The sequence below is a fragment of the Astatotilapia calliptera genome, chromosome 14 (genome assembly GCF_964374335.1).
Source record: "Astatotilapia calliptera chromosome 14, fAstCal68.1, whole genome shotgun sequence".
Taxonomy (NCBI): domain Eukaryota; kingdom Metazoa; phylum Chordata; class Actinopteri; order Cichliformes; family Cichlidae; genus Astatotilapia; species Astatotilapia calliptera.
In genome coordinates this window covers 26,156,874-26,178,563 of record NC_137435.1, presented here as the reverse complement: position 1 = coordinate 26,178,563, position 21,690 = coordinate 26,156,874, and the positions used below count along the sequence as shown (strand labels likewise).

General features: G+C 42.1%; 1 protein-coding gene across 1 annotated transcript; it reads right to left on the bottom strand.

Moving 5' to 3' along the window:
- On the bottom strand, positions 1–20,899 carry golim4a (golgi integral membrane protein 4a). The gene is made up of 16 exons (XM_026192462.2): positions 20,213–20,899; positions 9,589–9,663; positions 9,307–9,356; positions 9,108–9,161; positions 8,775–8,925; positions 7,469–7,551; positions 7,259–7,342; positions 5,666–5,785; positions 5,275–5,541; positions 4,665–4,951; positions 4,439–4,509; positions 4,229–4,308; positions 3,652–3,858; positions 3,138–3,206; positions 2,867–2,944; positions 1–1,125 (listed from the first exon to the last, which is right to left on the bottom strand). The coding sequence occupies exons 1-16, from the start codon at positions 20,397–20,399 to the stop codon at positions 988–990; spliced, it is 2,001 nt and encodes a 666-aa protein (XP_026048247.1). The 5' UTR covers positions 20,400–20,899; the 3' UTR covers positions 1–987.
- Positions 20,900–21,690: the final 791 nt, after the last annotated feature.

Sequence of the window (21,690 nt, the reverse complement as noted above, 5' to 3'; positions counted from 1 at the left end):
TTATGTGAAATCTTCTTTATTCCACACAGGCAGCAATTCAGTACAATGAAACCCGCACTTTTCTGTATCAAATATAACTGGTATACAAATGTACAAATATTCAGCATTTATTTTACTATACATTGCCCAGCAGACTAGAGAAGCTGCAGTAAATTAAGAGTAAATTCCCATCAGCAGTGGACATGAAATAGTTCTCCATTAAAGGCCATGCTGAATGAAGCTTAAGGATCACCAACTGGTGTGCTCTTCTCGCTCCCACCTCATCAAAAATGATTTTCCAAATGTAAAATGACCTAAAAAGACTTAGGAGAACGGAAAGGCACATGTCACAGTGAGCAGCTTCACCAGAAGAGCTTACCGATTGGCATCTGTAATAATATCCAGGATATTTTTTTTAATGCACCAATGTATCAGCTTTACAAAACTGGTAAGGATCACGATAACACAGACTTTTAAAAATCAAAATTTTGCACTTTTTATGATTGTCAGAGTTCGTCCTATTAAAAAATAAATAACAGAAAATGACATTTGAGTTCTACCGTGATTACAACTGTCTGCATGAAACATATATATATATATGTATGAAGGCCTGATCATGACATCAGAATAAACATGCATCCTTTACACACACGCGCTCAAACAAAGCACTTTGATAAACAAAATACATTCTCTGCCTGCTCTTAAAAACAAGAACTACCAGGCAGTCAGGCAGACAAGAAAGTAGACGGAAAATTAAATGAATAAAAATTATATAAAAACTATACAGTATAGATCTCATTTACACCCACCAAATTTTGTCCATTTCCACAGTGTCAGCTGATCCTTTCAAATCTCAGAAGTGTTTGAAATATTGTCCCCCATCTTCTGAGCATAATATCCCAGTTTTCTCTCACTGGATGGCTGGTGCTATTCCTTTGGGATTCAAGGGAAAGAATGCCCTGATTGGTACTATAGGCAAGCTTTAAAAAACAAAACAAAAAGGCACTTCTACATTTCTGCCCTTTGATCGTTTCCCTTGTCTGCATCCTCCTCCTCTTCCTCCTCGTAATTCACGTCCTCGTTATTCTTGGCATCATTTCTGTGATCCCCGTCCATTCTTGGCCCTTCATGGTTTTTACCTTTATCCTGGAAGCGAATTACAAGCACACAACCTGATTTAATGACCAGGAGTCATGTAAACACGATCATTTCAGACATTTACAGTTAGTGTTTGCCTCCTGTGCAGCGATGCATGAATGAAGCTTAGATCCGCTGAGCTCCTGTTGCAGAGGTGGTAAGTGGCAGTATGAACTATAAGTCTATCAATGTGATTTTTTTTTATGAAGTCTTTTTTTTGAATATATTAAACATTAAAGATGATAAATGATAATCGCTCTAATCGGTCTCCAAGGTCAGAAGTTACAGACCAGCTGACAGTGAGGAGTCAGATGTCTTTCTCAAGGATATTTCAGCTCTGTGGACGGCTGGTTTTCAAAAGGTTTCAATGTTTTGCAGACTTTATAAAGACTGAATAAATATCTCAAACCAATTAAAATACCACATAACAGGAGTATTAAGGCTTATAGACTTTGTCATATATTGAGACTTCCTTATATGCCAAATTAAATCAAATGCAGGCGAACACACGACACTCCGACTGACTCGACATCCTATCTTTCTCATTTACCGTGAGTCACATGGGCCAGGGTTTACATTACAGAGACAGCACAGTGTGCTCTGACACACTCGAGCTACACACCAGTGAATCCCTGCACAGGTGAATATATTTCTGGATGTGAACCCAGAACATTTCGCTGTGTGCACCTCGACCGTTTTCCTCCAGGAAAGGTTTCAGGGTGTGATGTTACTTGTGAGGTGGAACGGAACCTGATGTGATGATGCTGGGAATAAAAATGAATTCCACATTTGTGCAGGTTAAATGGGAAACGGGAGGCCTAGGAAGTAAAGCGGATTGTGAGGTTGGTGGTTTCAGCTGCAGGGAAGACTGCATGAGCAGAGAGTAAACTTCAAGCGATGTGAAGAAAAATCTTTAACTCCTTGACCAGTGGAAACACCTTAGAGTATTTTTTAGTTTTAAAATAACCATCCTGTAATAGTAAAGCCATTGAAATTGTTATTTAACAGACAGTGTGTCGTAATTCTTTGATCTAAGGACGATACTTTTCTGTCTTAACCAAGCAGCAGCTTTAACGGGAGTGCAGTACTTCTAATGACCAGTAGATCCTGATTTAAAAAAAAAGTAAGCACTGACATCAACAAAGCCTCCGATTTTCTTTTTTAAAAAGAGACTGTATTTTTAGATCCATCACATTAAGGTGTAGGTTTAATGTCCAGGCAATAGCTGAATTTAAAGATAATCTACATAGTCGCAGTACCAAAATGGTTAGCGAGTGACTAGACTTGCTTCCAGAAGGGACTTTGTTTGAAAGCAGGAAACCCATTACGTTTTTCTTATTTCTCTTATTTGTGCCTCCTTGTCTCCTCGGCCCTCCTGGAAATCATGCCTAGATGAGGAGGGCAGAGGAGAAAGGAGCTATAACCCAGGATACACAGGTCTTTTAACCTTTATGGCAAACAGCAGGGGATGACTCTTTAAACGTTTGACCTTTTAAAATCACACGTTTCAGTTATTTAAGACGATTAAACCATGTGCATGACTACATGTCACATGTAGTAACATTACTCCATGTTCAGAATTTCATCAAAAATGGCCTAGTTTAAAAAAAAGCTCATGTACTTGGCCTGTTACTTTGACTTCTTTCCCCTTGTGACTTTTCCTCACCGCCTCCGATATTTGATGGGAGAGGAATCAAGGAAATCTCGGAATTGAGAAAAGGAGGATTGACTGCTTTCCCACAGAACATACCTGGTCTCTGTTCTCTTTTTTATATTGATCCTCTCCCTCCTCATCTCTCTTCTGTCCACCAGCTATGTCCTCCTGGGCCTTCAGGACAAGAAAAACCACATTTACGAATTGCAACATGAAACTTTAGTCACGACACTGAGATGCAAATGTATTGCAGCATTATATTATACTAAACCATATTCATTTAGTTTTGATAGTCTTACATTCAAGTGTTTTGCACCACTCTACTATCACTCAGTACGAAAGGCATGTGTGTGAGCATGCACGTTACCTCATCTTCCGCTTCCTCCTGGTACTGGTCATCCAGTGTGTCCTCTTGCTGGTCTGGATTTCCAGCTATCTGAATGCACACAAATCACAGAACAAGTTAAAACAGGATATAAAGTTTACTTTTCATCATAGATCCTGCGGTTTCTCTCTCTCACTTAATATATATTTATATTAAGGTGCACCTCGCCATGCAGTCTGGCTATAAACATTTTTGAAACAATGGGTCTCTCTGAAGAGCTCACTGAATGATTAACATCCGCACAAAGCTCAGCACTTTATACTGTATAGTGCATCTCTAGTTCTCAAACTTTCATGGCTTGCTTCAGTATGCCATTCTGAGCTCTGTATGTGTGTGTGTGCACGAATTTAGTCTGAAGCTGCCAACAAGCCCCTCCTCTTCCATTGTTGGCATTTTCAAAACCTCTAATCATCTTCCTGTTCAGCCCGTAATGTTGCTGTAATGTCAGTAGCTGCGTGTGCAGATGCTGAATACACTGTCGCCTCCCCTGACTCACCACCAGTTCCTCCTCCACAGTCGGTTTGAGGTTTTGATGCATTTGAATGTGCTGGGCCGGCGCTGCAGGCTCCTCTTCCTCTTCAGCCGCATTTTCATCTGCTTCGGCAGCGCGGTGCGGCAGCCGGGCGTCCTCGGCCTCGTCAAACTCATCCTCTCCCTGGTTGTTGGGGTCGTCCTCAGGGTTCAAGTCACCGTCTATGTCACCCTATAGCAAAATAACAAATTTAGAATAAGAGCTGTGGATATGATAAAATGAGTATGTTTTTGCTGGAAATAAAACTGTCAACCTGTCAGTTTCCTGTAATGTTTTATTAATTCTCTGGCTAGTATTCAGAAGATTTACCAGCTCAGTAGGTTGACAGACAAGTGCGGATAGAGAGGGAACAGATGAATATGGAAGTGGGCTGGGGTGATTAAAGAATCGATGTTCTGATGGATGGCTGAATGAGTGTATGGCGTATGATAGACCGGTGTGAATCTTAAGCAAGCGAATGAGCTAGAAGGACAGAGAGAGCCCGAGGATGTTTTAACAGATGGAGCGAGCAAGACGGCAAGACAGACAGACAGACATCCACCTGCTGATGTGGCGGCACTCTGTGATCCGTCTCTCGATTCTCCTCCGCCTCCTGCTCGTGCAGCATATGAACGTCTCTCTCTGTTAACACACAGACGCAACACACAAACTAAATCCACTACCATCAACCGGCTGCTTCTGTGAGCTCTAATGATTGAAGGGAATATTTGTGCAGTGAGAAATATGGAAGACGTTTTCCTGCAAATCTCACCTTCATCAACCTCAGCGTGACCGTCGTCTTCTCGAATATCATTGTCCACATTCTCGTATTCAGTCCTCTTCCTAATAACCGAGACGAGTACAGTGCAAGTAAGTACAGGCACGTGTTCTTCTGTAAAGCTATTTTATTAATTCATTTGGAGAAATGTAATAAGAAAATATGCCGCGGTTCAAAGTTTACTACTCGCTGCGACTGCTCTGTTTCCTTAAAACCTGACCTCTCGTGTTCTTCTCTCAGGATCTGCTCCCGTCTGTCGGCCTCCCTGTGCTGCTGCTGCTCACGTTCCTGCTCCACCTTCAGCCTCTGCTCCCTGTCCTTCAGCACCCTCTCCCTCTCGGCCTGGAGGGCCTCCTGCCGCCTCTGGATCTGCCTGCCCTCCTCTGCCCTCTGAGCCTGCAGCCGCTGCTGCTCCTGCTGCTGCTCATAGGCTGACTTTAGATGCTGAACCTGGGGGGGCACCTTGTGCTGCAGCTGGTCCTCCGGATGCAGATTCACAGGAGGATCCTGAGAGAGTTATAAATACAAGAGAGAGGAAATATCATGTAGAGCATGAAAAAAGTGAATTAGAGCTCATCAAACGCACTGAATTGATGCCAAGTTTAGATATAAATATAAAGCAATCTTTGTGTGTGTGTGTGTGTGTGTGTGTGTGGGGGGGGGGGGTTCTCCATGTTTCCTCAATAAAGCTAAAAAAACAAACAAAAAAAAAAACACTGCATAAGCAGAGTCACACTGAACTAACTAATACCAGCAGGAAACAGACGTCCACTTCAAGATCTGTTTAAACCCTGTTTGGATAAGATCTTTTAGTCTAAACCACTGCTGACCATCTGTGGCTGGCGTTTCCGTCGGTCCAATGCGTTCTCATTCTCTTCTTCATGTTCTGGCTCCTGCTCTTCCTCCTGCTGCTCATCCTGTAGCTGGTCTGGGTCCTCCTCCAGCTTCTGAGGCTGTCCAGCTTGGGCCATCTCCTCCTCTGCCAGCTCCCTCCTCCTCTCTGCCTCTCCCTCTCTGTCCTCGTCTTTCTCAGACGGGGCGTGCTGGGTTACAGTGGAGTGGGACTGGACCTCAGAGTGGGCGTGCGCTTCATTGGCCTGGTGAGCCAACCGAGTAGAGAGCCATGAGAGAAATCTTGAGATCTTTTGATATTTACAGTAAACTTTTTGTCTTTCTCAATAAAACAGTATTATTACTTCATCCCAAAGAATCCCAGATTACCCTTGAATCAGTGTTCCAGTGAGCCTGCTGATCTTCATGTGCGTTGGCTTGTGCATGTTGTGCCATGCTGGGCGCCTTTTGCAGGGTCTCCTTGAGCTGTTTGTATTCATTCACCTGTGCCTAAAGTGAACAAGAGAAGAGAAAGGCAAAGATTAAGAACACATTTTTACCATTACAAAATTAAGTAAACCTGTTTAACTACTCGCTAACAAAAATATCTAAACAGCCAATCACATGGCAGCAACTCAACAGTCCGAAAAAGAGAAAATATTCAGTGACTGACAACTGACAGTTGGCAAAACACGAGGTGACTGGAAGGCAACAGTAACTCAAACAACTACTCATTACAACCAAGGTATGCAGAAGAGCATCTCTGAATGTGTTCTACAGCTGCAGAAGACCACACCAGGTTTCACTCCTGTCAGCTAAAAATAGGAAACTGAGGCTACAGCTCACACAGGCTCACCAAAACTTGACAATAGAAAACTGGAAAAACACCGTCTGGTCTCACAGGTCTTAATTAACGCTGCAACATCTACACATTTGGGATGTAGTGAACGGGATCTGCAGCAACTGTGTGATGCTGTCTCTGAGGAGTGTTTCCAGCACCTTGTTGAATTAATGACAAAGCATTAAGGTGGTGCAACCCTGTACTAGCAAAGTGTATCTAATGAAGTGGCTAGTGAGTGTGTATATATGTATGCAACACAGAAGCCTAAACCTCTTCTTCCATGATAAATCATTTAGAGCTGTGGCCTCCATCTTTGCGCCGTCTTGATTCTTTTAAGAAGCAGCTGAAAACTCATTTATTCAGACTGGTTTTTAACCAGTTTTGGGTTTTATGATGCTATGTTTTTATTTTCTGTATTTTTTATGCTTGTCTTTATTGTAAAGCAGTTTTTGATCTACGAAAGGTGCTATATTAATAAAAATAAATTAAAAAAATATAGCAAAAACAACCTCCTGTACAGCCATTAATTAGCTTCCATCTTTTTTTTTTAAAAAGGAAAGAAATAAATGAAGCTTTCCCTGCGGCGATACAGATACTTTCTTTCAAACTGTCCGTTCAGTTTTGGCCCTCGTACCGTTAAATCCTTTTATACGCGCATACTTTCAGAACAGGCCAGAGGGTTAAATTCTAAAAATTCTTGCTAAATTCCTCCCTCGTCCCTTCGTCTCGCTCCACTCCCTCCATTATAGCTTTCTGGCTGATTGGCTGCAGTGTGCTTTAGATGCACTGCGCTGACAGCCCTGACTAAATCAAACCCCCTGGAGTGAAGGAAAGAGCGTGTATGCATGTGTGTGTGTGTGTCCAAGCAAACGCACTGATGGAAAGCAGGCCAGGCTTTAAAACAAATTAGTAAATGCAGACAGAAAGAGAGAGAGAGGTGGGGGAATTGAGAGAAATGAAAGTGAGTATCTATCAGCAGAGCTCAGTGTATTCAGTAAACTGTTCAGGCAGTTCAGAGGTCACTCTTAAGGAGAAAGACAATTATAGATTTGCCACAAAACACACAAACCCCCCCCCTGCCTACGGCATCAATCAGCTGCTGTACTCAGTGACTGCAGTAAACCAGGAGGCTGAACCCTTACCTGAGCTGCAGCCAGCGCACTCTTGTGGTCTTCCAGCGTCAGTGCGAGGTGATCGTGGGCTGCCTTCAGGTCCTGATGGTGGATCTGAACAAGCAAATCCGACAAAAGTGAGCCAAGGAGCCATTCACATTTATGACAAGAAAGAAAAAAATATATCTGTGCAGACATACAGGAGGAAGAAAAGTAAGAAATGTCCAGAGTCTTTCTCACCTGGGCATCCTGTAGCTGCACGTGAATGTCATGATGGGCTTTCCTCAGTTGTTTATTTTCCTCTCTTAGGTTAACAACACTCTCTGCCACCGCAACAAATCAGAAATAAAGAGAAGAAAAAAAAACCAAACATGTCAAACAACTTCTCCTGCAATAACTTTCCAATTATTACAACCAGTCATATTAACTCTTACTTGTCTGTCCTTATGCTCCATATTACCAACATTTGAATATTTTATAAAAGCAAATTAAATCCACGTTTGTTTTCACACCATTCAACTGTAAAATATGACAAAATCATTTTGCAGTCCAGAAATGTGAAAATAAAAGCAATTTTACATGCAGTATGTCATTAAGTCAGGAGATGGAGACAGAGTAAAAGTGGAAAAAAATCACTTATACTCAAAATATGACACGCTGACGGCCCTGGATACTAGACAAAACTGCCAGAGAGTGCGAGCTTGGAATCATGCTGACGGATCAATGGTGGGAAAAAGCTGTCCTCAGTCATAAACTACACCCAGGTTCTCATACAGTTGTCCAAAATGTATTAATGGACCAATGTGACAGATGTCATGGCAGATGTTTTATTCCTGCTGTAACCTGCACAGGTTTTAGACTGCTCCTTCAGGAACACGCGTAAAGTTCAGGGACCTGGATGAATGTGGGCTTTTTCATTGCTATTATTTGTGGTTCCACTTGTTCCCCTGAAGATCATTTCTCTGCAATACAAATTTTTCTCTTTTGCATCTCTGTTATAGTCGTATCCTAGGCTCAGAGACGTGATGTCATTTGTCGAGCTAGAAAAGATCAATTTTACAGTAAAAGGCAGCTATATAAATTAACGAGAATTAAAATCCAATGTAAAGTGAAGAAGGCTGAAAAACGGTCACATCCAGGAGAAATCACTCTTGTTCACCAGCACATTAAAGGGTTTGAGTTCAGGAGTACAGTGTGACTACATGGGTCACCATAAAAAGCATGACAATATGTGAACAGCAGGTCATTGCATTTGACCATATAACTGATGTTAGCACTATGGTGATAAGAAGGCCCAAACCATGCCCTGCTAATGTGGAAATCTAATTCATAAAAGTTCTTTATCATTCTGTGCAGTTATGATGTCACACAGACTCTGATGTTAATGACTTTGCTAAATACTGAAAAAAGTTCGTCCACCCCGCTGCGGCATTAGCTCATCAGTTCATCATCCGGATGAGCTAATAATAAAAGCTAACTTTCTTACACTCATATTTACATTGTTTCATTCAGTGTTTGTTTGCAGAAACCTGGCACAAGTCATTACCTTTGAGCTGGGAGACTTCTATCTCTTTGGCCTCCTGAAGTTTATCGTAGCGCTCCTTGTGTTCACCCAGCAGCCGGCTGTGATCCTTGCCCTGGACTTGGTGCTGCTCGTGCAGATCATAATACTGCCTCTTCAGGTCCTCGTGCTGATTCTGAAGGAAAGCTCTTGTTACAAACATAACATCAAAAACTACAAAAAAGGGACAAAAGGCCAGGAAGAATTTGTCTGTTTGGATAAGAGGAAGAAAGGTTAAATATGAGGATGTCTGTGTTAAAAGGAAGAAGAAAACCAGAGGATAAGTGAGTGTATCTATGTGTGTTTTGGGCTTCTGACCTTTAACATCTGATGTTGGACTTGTAAGGAGTTGTATTTGCCGTTTGATTCTTGCTGTTAGAGGATTTAAAAAAAAAAAAAAAGAAAAAAAAAAAGAGATAATTGTTTGCACACAAGTTCTGCACAGATATCTCAAGCAGACAAAATAAAGAAGCCAACTAACAAATAAAAAAGCAACACTGTAGTGTACAAAAGATACCTTCTCTCTGTTCAATGATTGCTGCGCTTCGATCTTATAAACCAGATAATCTGAAAAAGACAAAAACAACAGAAAAGAAGCTAATTGAAACCAAATTTACACTTGAGATTACAATTTAAATAGATGCACTATTTTGCAGAAATTTTTTCTTAAATTTAAACTCAATAATTATGTTGTCTTAAAAACTGACTCTACTGCAGTCTAATATTTACTTTAGCACAAACTCCTCAATACGGACAAATTCCTTAAGTCGAGACTGAGTGTACATGCTACTTTTCTCACCGTCTTTGGCCTTTTTGTGCTCCAACCTCTCCTTCTGAAGACTCTTCTCCAACCTGGAGCGATGCTCATACACCACTACAGGAAACATGGAGGGGATGAATTAAGGGAAGGATTAGTGAGTGCTTTGACATCTATCTGGACCAGCAAACCAAACACAAAGCTCCAATACCAACACTTGGACTGCAAAAACAACCTCAACATTAGTCAAGTGAAGTGAAGTGAAGATCCTTTTGGCAATTTTCTTAGCAAACTAGCTTGACGTAGATATCTACAGTCTACATCAAGCAATATTCAAAGCATGGGGAAGTAGGTCAGTGCAGGAGCAAAGTATTCTGGGTAAAATTTGACTACATACACACCGTCATTCTATTGCTGCTAAGTATGCAGATATACTGAGAATACATTTGCAAATAGAGGTTTACATACATTCATGAGCACGAATGTCTGATAATTTTGGTCTTTCGGTGATTTCTTTGAACTCTTCTTTTCCCAGCACATATCTTTAACTTTTTAAGGGGCTTTTAAGTGTAGTCGACAAAAAACAATGAGGTTGGGGCTTTGGGAAGGCCATTGTAGAAGCTTTATCCCTTACAAAAACAGTTTTGATGCATGTTTGGGATGATTGTCCTGTTGGAACACAATATTCCCTCAAAATTTAAACTTCCTAGTAGAGATGGCACGATACCACTTTTTTATGTCCGATACCGATACCGATATCATAAATTTGGATATCTGCCGATACCGATATGAATCCGATATAGTGTTTTTTAATCAACAAAACTGTTTTTTTAAATATCTTGCTGCATTTTGTATAAGTTCATACTCAAGTTTAAAACAACAACTACACTAAAGCTATTCTGTTATACCTGTATGCAAAAAAAAAAAATTTCATAGTTCAGCAATACTGATCAATCTAATAAACTTAAACCTACACCATCCTCCCTATTCTGGTATTTTAAAGAGTACTTAGCATAAATATTAAGCAACCTAACTAATAGGGTTCCAACTCCCAGCAACAACAAAAATAAATAAATGAAAAATAGGAAACCACCCCTCAATATTAAATAGATTCAACATCTTTCTTCAACAAAATTGCAGACTGCACAGATGGTACCTTCCCAAAGGAAAAAGTACTATATCTTACTAGGGTATATATATTAGACTTAATAGTCACTATATACAGTAATTGACTTCTATTCATTTTACATCAAATTAAAACTTTGTGTGTCAGATAATTATTTATTAAAAGCTAGACATTTTAAATGAGAATAAGAAAGAAAAGTATGTCTTTGTGCCCCCTTTTCCCTGTTAATGCCCTATCGGCCCCCCTGGCTAAACTTTGCTAGATCCGCCCCTGCACAGTTACCAGCGTCAGCTACGTAGAAAAAGATCCTGGTGTAGAAAGTAATATTAAATAAATTCTAACAACAGCTTATCAAGCTTAAACGTGCTGCTGTTGTTCAGCCGCTGGTTTCCTCTTTCTGGTGCAAAGTGGGCCAAAAGTAAACTAGAGACACGAACTCGTGACAGAAAAGCCGATCAGCTGATCGTTAAGCAGTTTCATGATTGAAGTAGCAGCAAGAGAGAGAGAGAGAGGCAGTCGCTCCATATATTAGTTGTTAAGCTTAACGCAGGAATGCTTTACAAACATTCAGAGATGGACTTACACACTTGCTTTACTTCTCTCGGGGATAACTTTGTCGGAGATGAAATGCCGGGTTGCTAGCGAAGCTCCAAATGCTATCCAGACCACCGACAGGTCCCGCATGCCACAGCTGCTCTATCACGTGATGCATACTGCTCCGACGTGCTAACGTTCTGAGGTGAGTTACGGCGTGTTGCAAGTTTTGTGAGGTGCTTTCGTGATATTTAATGGATCGGATTACATTTTTTTATTTTTCTCCGATATCCGATCCAGTAATTTAGGTCAGTATCGGACCGATACCGATACGTAATATCGGATCGGTCCATCTCTACTTCCTAGCTGTTGATCTGAGGTGAAGTTGAAGAATTTAGATGTTGTCAAACTTCCTCATTATCCCATCCACTTTCTGCAAAATACCATTACCACAGGCAGCAAAGCAGCCGCACAGCATAATGCTACCACCACCATGCTTGAAAGCTGATACAGCATTCCTAGGTCTTTGTCTTGTCTCATCATAAAACTTTTCTCAGCAGTTTCTTTATTTCTTCCCATACTCTCAGTCTATGGCAATTTGGCAATTTCTAGTTCATGGCAGGCTTGAGCCTTGCTGGTTCCTGGGTTGTTTCTACAATACAATTTTAGATCTTCAGTGAGTTCTTTGGACTTTCTCATTGTTCTGAATATTGGTCAAACCAATAAGGTGTCAAACAAATCTGTTCTATGCTGCAGAGAGAAATTACCAGTAGTCAATTGTGATCACTACTGAGGAGTTAGCGCTTGACCATGGCAAATATACTGTAGAACTGTCAGCACTTTGAGTATATGTATATATTTAAGACAGTATGTATAATTTTGACATTGTGTGGATTAGAGAAAATCCTAAATGAAGTCACACTTGTTTTTTTGTTCAAGGAAATTATTAAAAGTCCCAAATTACCATGCCATTCATGTCCTTGATAAGTGTATGTAAACTCCTGACCTCAGCTGTATTTGTTAAAAGAATATGAAAAGAATAGTCTTATAAAAGTCTTATCCTCTTCATGCTCTAAAAGCTTGAGTACCTGTTTAGATTCACTTCTTACCTCTCCAGCTATCCTCTAAACCAGCGGTCCCCAACCTTTTTTGCGCCACGGACCGGTTTATGCCCGACAATATTTTCATGGACCGGCCTTTAAGGTGTCGCGGATAAATACAACAAAATAAAACTAGTACCGGTACCGAAAAAAAGAAAATTTATTCATAACACACGTGAAAAGACCCAGGAAAACCGAGTAAAAGATTAAAAACGATAACAAAAATAACGCTGAAAACCGATAAAAACCCTGAAAACTATACATTTCACACCTGAGCCTCAACTCTCGCGGCCCGGTACCGGTCCGAGGCCCGGGGGTTGGGGACCGCTGCTCTGAACTCTCCATAATCTCCCTATTCCTCCCCATTTCATGATCCTCATCTTTTCTAAATCAGAGAAACAAAAAGCAACCCGACTGTGAACAAAGCAGCATAAGTAGTCCTCGATCACTGTTAGCAGTGCAACATACTGAGAAATGTCAGGTTTATTTCTTGCGAGTCAGCTTTGGTCAGTTCTTGAGGCAACTCGTGAAGGCATTTTCTAACTTGGACACATTTTCTAACTTGCCATTAACCTCAGTTTATTTTTTCACTAAATGCATTACATCTATTTAACACATTTCAGTAGGAAGCTACTGACAACTGGACAGCGTCTCACGTTGGAATCTGACTGTACCGCTATTAATTTGTTCTGGTCAGGTTTGGAGTCTTCACACACCCCTGTTCTCTGCTGCCTGTTGGAGCGGGGGGGCTAGGAGGAGGAGTTGGCCGTCTGATTGGGGTCTGGAATGTGGGGCCTCCCTGCTGCTGCCGAGCCGGGGCAGTCTGCTTCTCTCCACCCCAGGGAAAAGGGTAACACTACCTGGGTCTGGGTGCAGTTTCCCCTTCCAGGGGCAAGGGTACCTAGACCCGGGGCTTAGAGTACACTTGGGGAGTGTGATTGTGTGTACAGCGTCTCTTTATGTCTGTCTCCACGTTGGGTGATTGCATATATATATTGCATGTAATTGCATATGAGAGCATGAGGGTGGGAATGGATGTTTGTATCTGTGTGTGCCTGTATGTCTGTGTCTATATGTCAGGTCGGGTATCAGACGCCACCTCTCTAGGGACATCTCAGGCCCTTCAAGGTATGGAGGCCTATCTCCCCCCACCACTCCCCCTGCCAGTGGCAGACGCCCTCAGACATCGCTGCATTGGTGGTTCTTTGTGTCCGGGGATGGGCGTCTGGGTACCCACCGGCTCACTCCGGGGCTGCTTGTCGGGGCCTGGAGCTCGCTCGGGCCACTTCAGGGGTGAGGTGCCCTCGGCCTGGGGCTCGGTCACTCTGGCACAGCTGGCTGCCGGCGGAGCTCACGGGCGCGTCACTGCAACCCCCCATGGCTTCTGCTCCGCGGCTGCTGAGTGACCCCTCATCTGGGACTCTCGTCAGCTCTTTCTGGGACAGTGGCGCGGCTGCCCCTCTGTTGGTCTTCCTGAGTCTCTTGTGTTCTGGGGGCCTCTGGATGTCTGGAGCCTTGATCTCCTCCATACCTGCTTCAAGCCCTGGAGGACGGGGCTGTGGCCCCCCCACACCCTCTAACAGATCATTACATGCTCACAGGTGTACACACGGGTGCTCACACACACAAACTACACCCTTTTTGGCTCCTACCTCAAAGCACACTGTGCGCTGTCGATCTGACGTGCTGCACAATAATGTTTAATATTTAGTATTTACCGTTACATTCCCATAGATCATCGTGATGTTGTTTATTCTATTGCTCTTTTTTTCCTCCTTGTTTTCTCTTTTTTCTTTCTCAACAGGTGATCCAGGTGATTGATACATGTATTTTTTGTCTGCTTATTTTGTTGTTTTTTGGGTTTTTTGCCCTCTATCACCGTTCCTCTTCCCCGCTGTTTTTCTTTCCCTCTTTCTTTCTCCCCTTTCTTTTCCCCAGTCAAGTCTGTCCCGTATTTAGCAGGTTAAAATAAAATAAACAATAAAAGGCGAATCAAATAGACCAATACGGCAAGGCTGGGTTGGTCGATTTGGTAAAGTTATTCCGTTGGGCATCTTTCTTTGCCTTTAGACAATAATTCTGATGGCAAAAGAGCCAAACGGGACAGGCAAAAAAAACCCCCATTTGTTCTGGTCTTCAGGCAGCATGTGATTTAACTGTTAAAACAAGAACTCTGAACATTAAATCTTCACTTATTCCTTTCCACTGGGGGCTGGGCAGTGAAACTGATGATGTGGCTATTCTTCCCTCTGAGTGCCACCTCAACAGATTCCAAGATAACTGTTCGCTACATCTATATTTTGTTTTAATATCATGAGGGCAGCAAAAGGAAAGAAGGATAGGGGTAAAAGAAGAAGGGACAGGAAATTAACAAGAGAGTAAAACGAAGCTCAAAGAAACTGGAAAGCTGATCCTAACAGACCAGCGCTAGTGTAAATAAAGGTACCTAACTATCAAGAGGACAAAAAAACCTGCTTCTATCATATGAAAAGCCAATGTAATGACAACAAAAGTCACCCGCACAATTCAGCTCACCACGTTTTTACTCTCAATGTTGCTTTAAAGTGGTTATATCCACTTTTTTCATTATGCGTTGTGAGAACATTTTTTATGGCACTGGTGTATAAAAAGAAAATACCTTTTATGATTCTGTACAGTGTGCTCATTTGATTCCATTTAGATAAACAGTTCATGCTGCACCACTTGCTGTTTTTTTTCATGCAGAAGTTAAAGTAATCCCATCTGTTTCCCAACAGACTCTCTGGTCTTTCCTCATCGGATTTTAGAATACAATAAGTTTAAGTTGTGACTCGCATGTTATAATGCTGCCGGGATCAGTTCTGAATAAGTAGCATATAACGCTTAATGGCAGTAAAGCAGAAGTGAACAAACTTTCCCGAAGTTTCTTTCATCAACGCCTGATCAGGTGGTTGTCTAAAACCTCACCAGATTGGATTTTATTTCGCTCCTCTGAGGCGTTGAACCTCCTCAGCAGTGCCAAAGATGAGGCTATGTTTTTCTTAGATGAGCTCAGCTCGGCTACACTCTCACTGTGGGCCAACTGGGCTGGGCTAGAGCGACAAACAACTGGAGTCTAAAGCTTAATTTATAGCACTGTACTGATTCCCTGTAGAGCTCAGGCCATAATGAGTGATGTTGTGGTTTGCATTTATACTTGGTTTCCCATCACGAGAGAAACTAAATTGTTTGTGGTCAACTCAGAGCTAATAGATCTCAAACAATTGCTAACTGTACTGAAACACGGTACAGAGAAAAGATTTCAAAACAGACTCACTACACGTACTGTCAGGGGCATGAAAAGTGCCTTATATCTACTGGCAGAATATTATGTACTGTAATAGAAGAGTGATCGAGCAATGTGCAGATGAATTTACATTCAAAGACGCAATGAGTATCACATAGGCCTGAATCTTAGCCACCTAAAAACAAATAGTGCTGTAGGTCCAGAATATAAACACACAAAAAACAACTTCAGCTGTCAAAAGTCAAAAACCAAATGTCATAAAAGCATACAAGGAAAGCAAAGACAGCACAATGGAGAGTTTTCATTGCTTTTGAAAACCTGGATCCACTACAAAGAACTTCTTTGTATAATATGACTTCTGTCTTCTCTGCCACGGGGGGGGGGGGGGGGGGGGGGGGGAGCTAAAGAATAAGCAACAGCACAAATAAAAACCAGAGCAGGCCACATAACTGGCTGTTCCACATTTTTTAATACTCTAAGTGGTTGTAGCGCACAGTTACAACATGTACAGGTGAGTCTGCAAAGCTCTGCTTAGCATCTACACACTTCACTGCTATCGTGGGCCTTTCACTTAGCATGTACATATATACATGCAACAGGCTTACAGCAAAGAGAGAGCAGCTACAGGAGGAGGGCCAATAACGCAAACATACAAAGAGCTGCTGGTGTGTGCTACAAGTGTGAAATGGCCACAGACTGTTGACTCTTTTGTTGTTAGCTGTCTCCATGCTACATTAGCTCTGCTGTTGGCAGTGTTGGTGGCACGTGGCGTAGTAAACGGAGAACAACTCAGAACTGAATTCACCGACCTCACAGTTCAGGCCACTGTCACAGATACAGCTTTTTGACTTACGATCAATCCGATATTTGATCCAAACATCAGATCGGGGCATCTCCCCATCAGACCGATGAAACACAGTGTGGTTTGAGCGTAGATAAGAACAAGGGGGCCTTCTATGGTGGTGACATTTATTGACCTACTGGTTTAGATGTGGCGAGGATAAGATCAGTTAGATTTGGCTCAGGGTGTTGAAAAGGAAATGTGGGCCAGGAAAAATTTTTTCTGTGGCGTTTTTGTTGGTTCACATTCCTACTTCCATTGTGTATACACACATACACACCAGACATACAAACACAACAGACCAATTAGGTTTAGGAGTGAAGAATCTAAAAAGTGTTGATTGAATATTTTATGTGCGCTGGAACTAACTGTCTGCTACTAAGTTTTGCAAACTTCAAGACTAATGTCTTTGACGGGTAACCTATTTTACAAGTCACTCTTTGTTACAATCAGGTCAGGCCTTACAGGGGCAGGAACTCAGAAAGACTGTGAGACACATGACCTGATCCAGGAAGTGATATTAGGTCAAAGAAACACGGCATGTTTGCGTATTTACTCCCCACAAGATTTTCTTTTTCATCAAGTTTGTTTTTTGAGTCTACAGGTAACATTGAAAGGATGTAAAATATGTTGATATCTACAGTTCACATTAATGTTCTTGAGCTACTTGTAAACAGAGTAAAATAGTGTACACAGTATATACAGGCCCTCGATCAGCTGCAAATTTACAACATCAAAAGCCAAAGAGCTAAATATTGCATGTCACCCATTGTCACTATCAAGGCCTCAAACTGTAGATGTTAAGCAAGAATGTTGAAACATTTTGGTTTCAAAACTGCAGCTTCTCAGCTCCCAAAAGCTCACCACGTGTTGTTAAAAGACGACGTGTTGCGACAAACACGCAATTTCTCGAAACGTGTCAGTGCCATCGAAGCTCGCGCTCATCAAAATGAGCATCAAAACAAACATTAAATTTTAAATCTTAAATATTTCATGAGCTCCCATTTGCACTGCTCTCAATTAAATACAGGATGTAGGTGATTAGTAAATAACAGCTCTCTGTTTCTACTGACGCTTTTACACGCCATCCCAACTTCTTTGGAAATAGGGCCGGTTGTTAAATCACAGTGACACATTTGTCAGCGTGCACGCATAACCACAAAGTGCCTGTTAAAGACTTAAAGTGCTTTAAATGACTGATGACTGCCAGCCTGTGGCTGCAGTGGATAACAGGGAATCAATGTGCCTGGCTCACAACCCTCACATTGCCCCCACCCCTCAAGCTATAACCAACCTCTAAATATAGGGCCAGAAAAACAGCAATCTGTAGTCAGCTGTGGTTGTCAAGTGGCTTTGTGATTGGCTGAACGATGCACTGTTTCACAATGATAGTTATGGGTGTGGCGCACAAGCAGGAGAGAGCTGAGCTACAGGAAGTTGAAATCTACATAATGTATGCTGGTACACTGCAGGACCCTGTTATGGATGACATCACTGGATGTGATGTAATCTGTTGCCTGAATTTTTTTTTTCTTTTAAGCTTTTGCATTCTCAACGATGAACTTTTATCCTAGGCCTTGTAAATATACCTTGTTAAAAAACTTAGTGGATTCCTCATACAGCACCCTATACTGTCATGACACCACAGAAGAATTAGCAAGGTCTATACCTCTAAACAGTCTCCTGTTGCAAATTGATTTGCCAGTAGAGCAACGCTTTATTGGCACAAATCCAGCAATTATTTGGAAACACCTTAAGCATAAAAAATAGCAGTAAAAGCTTCAATGTGTGGTCCTGAAAATCAGTAGATATGGACTATATCTGCTTTCCAGTAAATAGAGACACACAAATACGTTCACATTAAAAGACCTTCATTGCATCTTAATCTACTAGCAGCAGAAGGGTTTTATTAAAAGGCCCAACTTCAGGAACTTCACCCCACTTTCACAACATTTTAACAATCTTGTTCGGCAGTACCCTGAGTGCTTCCTCCATATAAGCGTGCGTGAACATGCTGCTGTGCTGACAGGATGTGAGGTTTCGGGCCTTGCCATTATGCCATGAGTTTAAAATTAGCCGATGGGCAAAGAGCCCGCTCCTACATGGCTTTTCAGAACAAGGTTTGTTTGCGCCCACATCAGGAAGCAAAGAAGTGTGTCAGGCTTTCAGCTCAGACTCAGAACCTGACAATGTAATCCAGCCTTTAATCCAACAATAAACAAGTACCGGTAAGCCATTTTTCCCTATTACCCATCGGTTTGCCATACCGTGAAGCTGCCCTAAATCTTTCACCGGTCAGTTCTAGAAGTCTGCATGCATTTGAATATGGTCCAGGGGGTGTTTTGTCTTCAAGGTAAAGAGAACTGCTTTGTGTTAAGTTTTGATGCTTTCGCTGACATAAGAAGATCCCTTTAGTCATTCTTCAGTTCAGGTCTGTGGAAATACATCCACCCCCCTGTAATACTGGTATAACCAGAAACAGAGTGGCGATATACTGTGACCATCTAGATATAATAGGTATACTGTATCTGGTATCAAGATATGGAGGACTGGGAGTTCCCCTAAGTTTTTGGGCACTTTTGTTAATATGGGTGCTCTTTACTCAAATGATCAGAAATGACAAGCAAATGTATGGATTTCTGTCAAGTAAGCTAACAAACTGTGCTGATGAGCGCATTGTCTTAAAGGCCACGTTTATAGCAGGAACTTGAGTATCACTATGTTGCTCATTACAGTGTTTAGAAGTTCCGGCAATCTGTGGGAAATTACTCCTTATTGCTCATGAACGTACAAGTTTAAGGCAAAATCGAATCTGATGTGATCCTCTGGAATAACTGGGGCACAATTGGGAATTTTCTCCAACGTAATGCTTTTTAGTTTCAGCGATTACCTGAGAGTCAAGGATGCCAGCATGGCAACAACATCCTGCACCATGGTGGCTAAGCATCAAGAAAAACAAAAACAAAGACAAAATGAGCTCTAAGACTTCTAGGAATACAGCTAAAATACAGTGACTGCAACCAGCGCTTGTGTTGTAATAGCCTCAGTTGACCACAGCTGCAGGAAGTGACGGGGCTAATTTCACTTTGACTGCACCTCTGGAAAAACAAATGAACTCTCGTTAAAGGCAAATATGCTTTTAAAACATTTTTTTAAAAGGCAAATATGCTCATCTCATTGTCAGGAGATCAGGAGCCATCACCAGTTTATTGGCGGCTTTACTGAAGTATCATTTCTCTAATCCAGCTAGATCAGATGTGGCAGGAAAGTTAGGATGTTTCTGGGAAATCTGTCTCTTTTCAGTTTACAACTGGTTTTCATGGGGTCTCAGCTAATGAGTACTGTTATTACTGATTAATATAGTGATTCGTTTGTCTACAGGACGCTTTTATCATTAACTATCTCAGATTGATCAAATTTCTCAGTTTTGCTGTGTGCCAAAGATCCAAATATTTAATTGACTATTAACATTACCAGTAAAGCACACAGTCTTTACAATAAAGCCAGGAATGTTGAAGACGGAACTTTTTTTTATTTTTTTTTTTTATTTAAAACCTTAAACACGTCTATACAAACATTTTGTAACCCAGTCTGGTTTTTAAGGTGCTAAATGAACGCCGAACTTAAGTTTGTTATGTAAAGTAATATCAAGTCCTCCAATTTGTTTTAAAAGATGTAAGGGTGTTTCAGCATGTTCGACAATAATGACAATGCAGTTTTATCCACGGAGTCTGGCGTGACACGTAACGTCGTGTCAGCTGTGGACAAACATTCGATCACCTCTCCGCCCCCGTGTTTACCTTGGAGCTGTGCCGACAGCGACTCTTGGTGTTGCTGATACTTCAGTGCCATCGCCTCCGTCCTCTTGAGCTGTTTGTGCATCTCGTACGACATCATGCCCCCGTACATCACCCCGCAGACCACGGTGACCAGAAGGAGACATTGGAAGATCCTCCGCTGCCTCCGGGAGCACACCCCGTTTCCCATGTTGGACCCGCACCCCTCCCCGCCTTCTATGCGCGAAAGCCCCGTCTCTGCCGCTGGAAAGTTCCGACTCAACTTTTTCCCCCTCCCGGTGAGAACTGAGGAAACTGAGGAAACCTCCCCCTCCCCTCACACCCCGAGCATTTCCACGCAGAAAACACAAGCTACGTGCTAATACTCGCTTTCGGGCACATTATTGTCTTTTTTAGCAGAGCTGCATCCAAATCTCGACCCTCTCCCCCCTCTGCAACTTCAAAGTAGCCGCTCAGATTTTCGCCTGACTTACAGCCAAACTCTGGCTCTGCCTTCTTTTTAGCACTAAAAGCAACAAAATAAATAAGACGGGCGAGTCCTGCGTGGGTCTATCTTCCTCTCTTGCAGAGTTTCTGACGTGACTCGGGCAAGCTTACAGAGAAGTTAAAAGTTGGGTCCACGACGAGGCCTTCATAGCACCTTTAACTTCAGTTACGTGTCAGCCGAGCGGCTCCCTGCCATCCAACTGCAGCGCTATAGGAAGTCCCTCCTCCGAAATAATGGTAAAGTTCCCTGCTCCCGCCCCGTAAGTGCTGCTTTTATTATATTGGTCGCCAGCGAGCTCACTCAAAAAAGCAACGAGGAATGTGAAGGAGGAAAGATAGGACTCCCCCCCACAAAAAAAATGTAGCGTTTAATGAGGCTTAAAGTTAACTGTGAGTCTATAAAACAGAACATCACCAAATGCTGTTTCTTTCCTGGAGTTGCTCTGCCAGACCTTCACAGTTGCTGCTCGTTTCTGGGTCTCTCTGCCTTCAGTTTTGTATTTAATAATTGAGAAGCCTGCTCTGTTGGGTTGGGATCAGGTGATTGGCTCGGCCATTGAAAAATATCCAATTTCGCTGCATTGAGAAACTCTTGGATGCTTTGCGTCAGTATTATTTGCACCGTGGAGCGCTGTATGCGGTGGTCCTGAGAGGCCCGACTTACAAAAACACCAACATTTAATATGGGAATACTGCAGAAATACAGAACACAACGGAAGTTCAATAAAATACAACGGAAGTGTTTCTGCTATAACAGCTGAGGCAAGCTGGAAGAGTAATGTGTTTTAATTGAGCCATACAATACTGTACATGTTTGGTATTAGACTGTTGGCTTGTCGCTTCCAGGGGTCTGTTATGACCTTTTGCTGCATGTCCTTCTGTTTGTGTTATATGTGCTTTTGCAGCATTGTTTTCAGAAGTCGCGCATGGAGTTTGAGCGCTCATGGTTACTGTAGCTGTCTGATCGACTCTGTGGCATTTTGTATGAGTATAGC

Excerpts from the sequence above, each read along its gene's own strand:
- golim4a (XM_026192462.2), bottom strand. The coding sequence starts at position 20,399 with ATGGGAAACGGGGTGTGCTCCCGGAGGCAGCGGAGGATCTTCCAATGT. Across the intron at positions 9,664-20,212 it reads GCTGTCGGCACAGCTCCAAG|TGGTGTATGAGCATCGCTCC; the intron begins GTAAACACGGGG and ends TGTTTCCTGTAG. Across the intron at positions 9,357-9,588 it reads GCACAAAAAGGCCAAAGACG|ATTATCTGGTTTATAAGATC; the intron begins GTGAGAAAAGTA and ends TGTCTTTTTCAG.